General features: G+C 34.3%; 2 protein-coding genes across 4 annotated transcripts; both read left to right on the top strand.

Moving 5' to 3' along the window:
* The first annotated feature begins 574 nt into the window (after positions 1-574).
* On the top strand, positions 575-2,616 carry LOC110116684 (peptidyl-prolyl cis-trans isomerase CYP18-1). 3 transcript variants are annotated; one of them, XR_003701416.1, is made up of 5 exons: positions 575-793; positions 920-1,078; positions 1,457-1,545; positions 1,879-1,939; positions 2,497-2,616. XR_003701416.1 is itself a non-coding variant. In XM_028696643.1 (5 exons), the coding sequence occupies exons 1-3, from the start codon at positions 590-592 to the stop codon at positions 1,538-1,540; spliced, it is 447 nt and encodes a 148-aa protein (XP_028552476.1). In that variant the 5' UTR covers positions 575-589; the 3' UTR covers positions 1,541-1,545; positions 1,897-1,939; positions 2,497-2,616. The 3 variants fall into 3 exon arrangements, 2 of the variants coding, with proteins under 2 accessions (XP_028552476.1, XP_020706027.1); XM_028696643.1 differs by having other exon boundaries at positions 1,897-1,939; XM_020850368.2 differs by lacking the exons at positions 1,879-1,939; positions 2,497-2,616 and having other exon boundaries at positions 1,457-1,784.
* Positions 2,617-7,500: 4,884 nt separating this feature from the next.
* On the top strand, positions 7,501-9,232 carry LOC110116661 (uncharacterized mitochondrial protein AtMg00810-like). The gene is made up of 3 exons (XM_020850339.1): positions 7,501-7,564; positions 7,658-7,795; positions 8,337-9,232. Exons 1-3 carry the CDS (start codon positions 7,501-7,503, stop codon positions 9,230-9,232), a joined length of 1,098 nt encoding a protein of 365 aa, XP_020705998.1.
* Positions 9,233-9,681: the final 449 nt, after the last annotated feature.

Below are 9,681 nucleotides of genomic sequence, written 5' to 3'. Positions count from 1 at the left end.
AACGCATCATCTGTGATCGAGTCTTTCTTGTTGGGATATCCTTTTAATTGATTATAGTATCCTTGGTGTTGATAAAACTGACTGTTAAGTATAGATAGGATTACTTGTAACAGATAAAAGTTATTACTGTGACTGTACATTTCGCTTACTCTTATTTCTTTGTTGGTTATCTAGCATTGCTACACAGATATTGTTTCTATCATCACTGCTTAATTTTATGTTTTTTTTTTTTTAATGTTTTCGTAGACTTGTCTTGTACGTGTGTTTTCTTAGTATCTCAAAAACACTTGTCTCGTCAATTTAAGAATTTAAATCCTATAAATGCAATAGATGACTGTAACCTACTCGAGTGGATGATCTTATAGAGATGTGTTTTATTACATTTAAAAAAGAAAAAAAAAAAAAGCAAACGAAAAAGGAACGACATGCAGCTTGATTCTTCTCAATGGTGGAAAATGGGGCTTGATCTGTGAGATATTTTTGTTGCATCCTTCTTAATGCTTTGAACTTAGCCAATATGAAGAAATGTTGTGTACATGTTTGTTGCTAGAAGTCAGCCATTTATGAACTTGAAAATATTCAGCCTTGGATGGATATTGAAAAAGTCTGCTCTTGTTCAATCGTGTTTCAGAACTTCTTGGCACTCTGTGCTAGTGATTATTACGACGGAACCATATTTCATCGAAACATAAAAGGCTTCATGATCCAGGGTGGAGATCCTACAGGCACAGGCAAGGGAGGGACAAGCATTTGGGGGAAAAAGTTCAACGATGAGATACGTGAGTCACTTAAGGTACCTTATAGTCCTAATTGTTTCCTATACTATTTTTTTCAATTTGGTAGGGAGAAGTTTGAACATGCATATATCGTCCAACAGTACAGGAAAATTTGATTGAAGTAATATTCATTTGATCTCTAGCACAACGCCCGGGGAATACTATCAATGGCAAATAGTGGACCAAATACCAATGGAAGTCAGTTTTTCATCACCTATGCAAAGCAACCTCATCTGAATGGGCTTTACACTATCTTTGGGAAAGTAATCCATGGTTTTGAAGTTCTTGACATTATGGAGAAGGTAAAGGCTTTATTACCCCCACGCTAATATAATTTCAGCTGGTTCTTGCAATTGCAATCTGAAATTTATAAATACTCAGTAAATACTGAGCTCAAAAAGAGAGATTATTCTATGCAGAGTCTGGACGAAAAGAACTGTCCAGATTGTTGTGTATTTGCTAAGTATTTATAAATACAAAGTAAATACGCAGTCAATCAATAAATACTACAAATTTCTCAATGAATACTCACAATTGAGTATTTGCTGAGTATTCACTTAGTATTTGCAAATATGCAGTAATTATTCAATAAATACACAACAAAACCGTCCGAATTTCGCAAGTAATAATTTCCCCTGAAAAAAAATGACCTTTTCGATGTTCATCTTGTCCTTTTGCAGACACAGACAGGGCCAGGGGATCGACCACTTGCTGAGATTAGACTGAACCGGGTGACCATACATGCAAATCCTCTTGCTGGCTGATGGAGGCCTGTACCTATATTTCATGTTTTGTTTTTTTGTTTTTTTTTAATTAACTACTTAAATTTTGAAACATTTCAAAGCAATTGCTAATGTGGTAAGTTATTAAATAACTATTTGACTCCCATAAAATTATGATCACTACATAGTAGATTATGTTAGGGAGTGTAAAGCAAAGGAGAATCAAAGTTGGTCTTAATACACTAATGATCATATCCGATTTTAACTCAAAAGCTTAACTTTATGGGTGAGAGCTTGCCGCTTAATATTTTTCTACAGTTTAATTTTTCTAGATTTAAGTTTCTCAGGTGCAAGTCTCATGATTAATTATTCATCTACAGAGAAAAGTCTTTTTGCAGGAGCTCTTTATTGTTGGCTCGAATAGTGCAGAGTCAATTTCAAGTTCGACTCAAACCCGACCCGTAACCCAAAATTGACACCCCTATCATAATTAGTTAATCGATAAATGACATTTATCTTTCGATTGATTGAATACGCCTCTCTGGCTCTCTCTTTATACATACAACACACGCACTACTATTTTTAGAAGGATAGAAACTTGAACCATCATGCATTTTATATGACTTATTTGATTATTTACAAGTTAAGATTGGGATTCAGTTTGAATAATTAAATATGGCATCAGTAATCAAGTATAAGTTATGATGTGATACTAATGTTTCTTATAATCAATTTTGATTCATGCTGGATAGGTCTATTATAATTTATAGAAGTTATATATTTGTTGAGAGATTTGATTAAGTATAGAGAGAGTAAGGAGGATATATATATGATGCTTATTGATTTAGATAAAGGATATGAGAGATCGAGTTCTAAAAAAAAAAGAGTTAATAGTGTTTATAGTCGTCATTAAGAATATGTATACCTAATCGAGTTTTTATTTTGTATTTGATTTATATGAATAAGGTGGTTTGACCAAGTATTTTTTAATATTGCAGAGATGAAGATGCTTAGGCGACTAAGTGACTTTTTATTTAGAGATAAAATATGAGAAGTGTGTATATATATATGAAAAGGTTGGTATTGGAAACAATAATAATGATTTTGTTGTTTTTTTATTTTTATTTTTTTTGTTATCAGAATTGAAAATAGAAGCTTAAATCTGCTTCAGTTGTCTTCTATGTTTACGCATTTATCGATAAGATGTGCAGGATAAAAAGATTCTACCCTCCTAAAAATATACATAGATCAGCAATAGAGGTGTAAGTGAGCCGAGAGCCGGCTCGAGCTCGGCTCGTTTGTGGGCTCGTGAGCCAGCTCAAATAAATATTATATTTTTAAATAATTTATTTCATTTATTAAATTTAAATAAAAAAAATAAAACACACCTAAGTTTTATTTAAACATTAAACATTTCATCTTTTTTTTTTCTCTAAATTTTGACTAAGATTTAAAATTATCGTCTAAATTTTAAAATTTCTATCCATGGCTCGTGAGCCGGCTTGAACTCGTTTACAGTGGGACGAGTTCGATAAGTGGCTTAAACTCGACTTTACAACCCTTCAGCAAAAACCCATTATTTTAGGGAGGCTTGAACTTGGTGAGAGAAGTTTAATATTCATCTAGAAGCTATGATATGCTTTTTCATGTTATGGGGTTATGAACTACAAGTTAAGTGTTAAATAAAGTTTCATTTGCGACAGCTTTTTAATTGATTTTTAAGTCGTCCTAAACAAAATCTAAATCTTCTTTAAGAGTGATTTAAGTCTGTAAAATCTCGTAATTTTTTTTATTAAAGTTGAAATCACGATGCTCTATAGCATGATTAGCATCCAAGATAACTAATGAGCTCAGCTTCTAGTTTGCTGAATGAGCACTTGGTCTATGCAGGCGAACTCCAGCAGAAATCCATCAAAGGTCCTGTGATGGAATATTCTTATGATTTTTAAGATGGAAGAAATAAATATGTAATTCAATTTTTTAAAAAAACTTTGAAAACACATTCATTGTGGCTATGTTCGAATGATGAGAATTTGAGAGAAAGAAAAAAGAGAAAAATAATAATTTAAATGCAAAAATCAATGGCTACAGATCCATACTCAGCAAACAAATTGGTGGGATTTTATGTCGTTTCTTTCACTCCATTTATAAAAGAGATTTGTAATCTATAAAAATAAAGTAGATGAAAATTTATCAAAAGAAATTATTGTGGATTTTCAAATCAAGTACATGAATAATATTTGAAAACTTCTAAGCATGAATTAAAAAATCAAATGATTTTCAATTATAGTGCACTTATAGTCTAATCGAGAGGCTGAACGAGATGAATCTAACGAGCCTAAAATCATTTTATTATGATATTATTAAGGCATTCGAATTTTTGATAAATGGTAAATGATCAAAAAAATCAATATGAAATGTATAATAGAGTGTTTTGCAATCTAGTCAAATTTATCAAAATGTCCTTCTTAACGAGATTAGGCTTTGTGAGTTTTTCCATTCTTAAGTTTTTTATATAAACATTTTGATCTCTTATACTTTTTTTTTTGTCCTAAAATTTTGTCCAAAGACATTAAACATATTCTATCACCATAAAATTTCAACAAAGAAAACTACTCATCGATTCTCCTTGAAGATGGCATTACATAAATCTTCTCTTATTCGATCTCTTATTTCTCGAAAGTGGCTACGAACCTCAGAAGAAAATGAATCCAGAGCTTCGTTCGGTTCTCGCTTTATCAACGTGAAGCAAGGCATGATTTAGAACAGGGTTTTTGTACGCAGGGAGGGGCAATTGCATTCGGTGCCGTTTGCAAGACTCTGAGATGGGGCATTGTAGTAGACGGCGGGATTTGAGCATGATCGAGCATGTAGCGGAGGTATTTTCACTTTTTTTTTTTTTGAGTGGAGGTCAACATGTATGTTTACAAATCACATAGAAATCAAATAATTTCACTAAGTTCAACAAAATATACTAGATTACTAGGGATTTATCTTCATAAATAATGATGGTTTAGAGTTATTATTTTATAAAAAAGATTTCTTTTGTTGTGTTTAATGAAGATGATACCATATATCTTTTATTTTTTATGTCAAAAATCCGCCGGAAAATTCCGTGGTAAAACACCGCCGGAAAAGTGACGAAAAGCCGCCGGAAAAGTGGTCGCCGGAAAGCCGCCGGACAAGACCGCCGGTAATGGGTGATTTTCCTGTAGTGAGAGCATATTCTCCTATTATAGGGGATACATATTGGAGTGAGGATGAACTGAGTAAATGAATCAAAGAAGAAGATTGTTATAAACTTATTTGTCTTCTTGGAAAAGATAGATGTTTGGTTTCTATTGCTATGTCGCTGAATGGAAGGTGCCCGAGAACACCCTTTCCATCTTCTCTTTGTCAATGGAGAAAATCTCTTCTCAATTGCTCTCTTTTCTTCATTTTTCTTCATTTTTCTTCATTTTTATGAGATGCAATGCTCATCCTCCATAGGCTCTATTTAATAAGTCAACCTATAGTTCATTATAAGATCTCTCCAAAAATTATAAATTTTCACAAGTTAATAGAAGCTCTCATAGCCCACAATAATAATTCAATGATATATTTACAAATCTTAATCAATTATTTATAATAAATGAGAGTTTTCATTCACATATTATAAATATTTTTTCATTGAGTGTAAAATTTTCCTTCATAACTTTAACATTACACTCTCTCAAGAGCCCACCAAAGTGCATATTTCAATATAAGAATTAGCTCTTTAACTTCCTCTATGTTATTATTAATCTTTATCTCATCCCCAACATATGAGAAAGCATAAGAGTCGTCGTTGAACTCCCCCTCTCCTCATGTAAAGAGCATACCATCCATGCGCGAAGATCTTAAGGGTTAATGCATGGATCTTCTTATGATGTTTGTGTCAACACTTGAAAAGTTTCCTTGTTTATTTTCTGAAAGTATTTGATGCTTTCTTTCTTGTTTATCTTGTCAGCAAAACCCTAAACCCTAAAGTTATCAAAGCACACAATTACATAAAAATTATCTTGAAGCTGGAGAATGCTGACATGCCCATGCATTATATTAAAGTCTACATGCAGAGACTGTCATGGTGGACCTTCTAACCACCGCGCTAATTGGAATTTGCGGATTTTTTTTTTGGGAACGAGGATGTCTACATGCTGTCACCTCTCATAGAAGGCACTTGACTGCTTAAATAATCTCACGACGAGCCTACCAACAACCAGCCCCATAGGTGATGAACCTACAGTTATTTTCTCCCCACTTAAAGGGTCGTGCCGTATGAGAAGGGAATCGAACATGGGTTGGGGGGTTCCCAATCATGCTCGCCCACCAACCCAGCAAAACCCGGTGGGATAAATTTGCGGATTCAGCCCACTTAAATTATGTGATTGAAAGCTTTGACTTTAGTAAATTCACTCGATGTCAAAAATTTAAAAATAAAAATAAAAATTGCAGCAAATCATAGCAACAGTACCTTTGAAATCATAGCAAATCATACTGTTTTCTGTGATATAAAGGAGTTGCTTAAAATGATATTGATGTCTCATCATTGCATGTTGGAATCCTTAAAGTGACGTTGAGGACTTCTACTGTGATACTGAGGAATATTTTCATCATATCAGCAAGGAATTCAGTGAATTTGGGCCTCCAGATCGATGATTGTTTCACAGGAAAAAAAATAAACTTTCTGATTTAGTTTGGATTGAAAGAAAGAGACTGAGAAGAAATGAAATCCCAAAATAATTTGTAATTATGAATCTAAATAATTATTGATCTGATATTGTTTGTAAACTTTTTTTTTTCTCATTTGCTTAAATTTCCAGCATTCTTTCTCTTGTGAAAATCTTTACATTTATTTATTATGTTTTAGCTGTTTGTTCCTTAATTTATTTCAGTAATTATAAAAAATAAATAGATAAATAAAATAAAATACAGCTGTGTTGGGATGTGACTTAGTTTCTGTGGCAATTCCTTGCTTGTGGTTTTGATATTGCGTGATTTCTATCGTTTAATAAGTGATGATATTGACCTTAACTTTGGCTGATTGAACGTGGTGGAGCTACTTTTGTGGGTAGCATGCAGGAAAAATTGTTCTGTGAGGTCATCGGATGGTCTCGAGGTGAATCAGAATGCATGACGTTATCTGGTGCACACCGGTACGTAGCACCAATACAACAAAAAAATGACATGACGGGTCCTAATTCACCTCCGGATTACATCCGGTGACTGCACATAATAATGTGTGTAGCATGCATGCTCTGGAAATCTCTGGTTCCTTTCTTTTATCTAAGTTTTATTATTATTATTATTATTATTATTATCATTTTGCCTTTGCTTTACCGAATTTGAGATTAATGAAAATTCAGGCTTGGTTTTTTCTTTCCTTGTGATTTCTTTCTATTTTTGATCTATATAGTCTATATAATTTATTATTAATTAGCTTAATCTTTTTTATTTTGACCTAATTGAATTAGTTATTATCTATTTCTTTCATATAATTTATTATTGGATCTCAATCACAACGATCAAATCAATTCATTTGTATTTTAATTTTGATTGGATGCATATAATTCAAAATCTTTAGCAGTGATATTTAAGAAAATGATATATGTAAATTTTTTAATATAAATGATCTTATAATTAGAAAATTTTAAGTTAAAGCATTTAACTTTTGTCATATTTACCCTATAAATATGGTGTAAATAGCTTAGGGTTTGTAACCCCTTTTGTACTCCGTCTCTTCTCTATAGTGAAGCTGTTCTCCCTTCTTCGTGGTTTTTCATAGATTTGGGCTTTTCACGTAAGTCTCTTGTGTTCGTTTGTGTTTTGCAAATAGTAATTTATTGTTTCTCTTTGTGTTTAGTTCATCGTATTAGGAAATGAGTCTCTCTCTATTATTGTATTTACAGCTTTACCATGTTTTACTCTAGACTTTGTATTTGTTCTTCAAGTAAGGAGACATTATTTTTTTCCTTTTCCTCTCTATGTTCCGCTTCTGTTCTTCTTCTTCTTGGAGCTCAGCCGCTCTTCTCACATGGTATCAGAGCTGTAAGGAAATGTGCTCTCGTAGAACACAACATGCCGTGAGATATAAATTTTTCCTGATTTTTTGTGAAAACATTTATATCCTTTATGATGAAGGCTTGAATAGCCAAGAAAGATGCATTCTTGAGAGCGGGGAGATAATTTGTTTAAAGTATAAGGTTGCAATCAAGGGAAGTAGAGACACCCGAAGGTGCGAAGATGAGGGTATGTGGGCAAAGAACCGTGGAGACATTGGTATTGTGATTAAAAGGAGGTGGATTTAGAGGGAAGACGGTTGATGAGGTAATTGGCAGTTGAAAGAGCTTCGGCCCAACAATAATTTGGGAGGTTGGAGGCATGTAGAAGTGTGCTAGTAAGGTTAAGTAGGTGCCCGTGCTTGTGCTCGGATAGTCCATTTTGTTCTCGGGTGTGAGGACAGCTCAATTGATGTATTATTTCAAGTTCTTGCAAATATGCCTTCTCTTCATCGGAATTGGCCCATGCTTCAACTGGATGTCTCCAATGCATTCTTACACGGTGATCTTCCGGACGACATCTACATGCACCAACCGCCCGGCTTTGTAGATCCGAACCTTCCGAATGCAGTCTGCAAACTTCTAAAATCTCTCTATAGATGGGCTCAAGCTGGCACCCCGACAATGGTTCCATAAATTTACCAATTTTCTACTAGCACAAGGATTCAAGTTTAGTCGTTCCGACCCATCTCTCCTTTTACTTAATCATAATCAAACATTTAATTAAGTCTTAATTTACGTGTATGATATACTTATCACAGTGAATGGCCAATCTGCAATCCAGTCTCTACTCAAGCTCCTCAACTCTCAATTTGCTCTCAATCAACTTGGACAAATCTCTCTATTCCTCGGAATTCAAGTTCTTCGAAACACCTCCGGCTACTTCCTTACGCAACAACACTATGCCAAGAAAATTCTACACGATGCCGGCTTCGATGACTCCAAACCCGCGCCAACACCCGTCACTGCAAAATCCAAACACAAATACAACAATCTTCAGCCATTTCAAGACCCTACTCTCTACCGTCGCCTTGCGGGATCCCTCCAATACCTGTCTATACTGCGGCCGGACATTGCCTTTGCCACCAACCTTGTCTTTCAACGTATGCATCATCCCACCGAGCAAGATTTTCAAGCTTTAAAACAATTACTACGCTATGTCAAAGGCATGTCGTTCTATGGTCTACCAATCATGGTTGGTGACCTGAATCTCACTACCTACACGAATGGGGACTGGGCTTCAGACACTATAGACTGCACATCTATATCTGGGTTTTGCATATTTTTGGGCCCCAATCTCATCTCCTGGTATGTCAAGAAGCAGATAACGGTTGCAAAATCTTCAACAAAAGTTGAATACCGATCCTTGTCTGCAGCCACCTCGGATGTCATATGGCTTCACCGCTTAGTTGCTAAACTTCATCTTGAACAAAAGTCTCCAACCGTCATACATTGTGACAACATCTCGGCCCTTGCAATTGCGAAGAATCCGGTCTTTCATGCAAGAACTAAACACATCGAGATAGACTATCAGTTCATCAGACAACACATTGCCAATGACGACATATCTCTCACATACATTCCTTCAAAGGATCAAATTGCAGATATTCTAACAAAACCATTTACCACTGCTCGTTTCAACGCGCGACCTTCGTAACAAATTAACCATTCATCCGATGAATGCTTAATTTGAGGGAGGCTGTTAGGAAACGAGTCTCTCTCTATTATTGTATTTACAGCTTTACCCAGTTTAACTCTATGTATAAACTTTGTATTTGTCCTTCAAGGTAATGATACATTATTTTTCCTTTTCCTCTCTCTGTTCCGCTTATGTTCTTCTTCTTCTTGGAGCTCAGCCGCTCTTCTCACACACCGTTCCCTAACAAATAAGCCTATTAAATTTATGACTAAGTAGTTGAATTAATTAGTAGTTTGTGATCTATGAATCATCATTTTTTTAATTTTATATGAAAACATATTACACATTATATTGATTTTGTTGGTTTTCTTCTCAAATTTCCTATATTAAAAATGATAAGAAAAAAAAAATCACTAAAATGAATATCTACCCTTTGTTACATGCTTCTTATTACGCTCTACCGATCT

Source organism: Dendrobium catenatum, unplaced genomic scaffold, assembly GCF_001605985.2.
Source record: "Dendrobium catenatum unplaced genomic scaffold, ASM160598v2 fragScaff_scaffold_793, whole genome shotgun sequence".
NCBI classification, from domain to species: Eukaryota; Viridiplantae; Streptophyta; class Magnoliopsida; order Asparagales; family Orchidaceae; genus Dendrobium; species Dendrobium catenatum.
The sequence above is the reverse complement of the archived record's forward strand: the minus strand, read 5'-3'. Positions and strand labels throughout refer to the sequence as shown.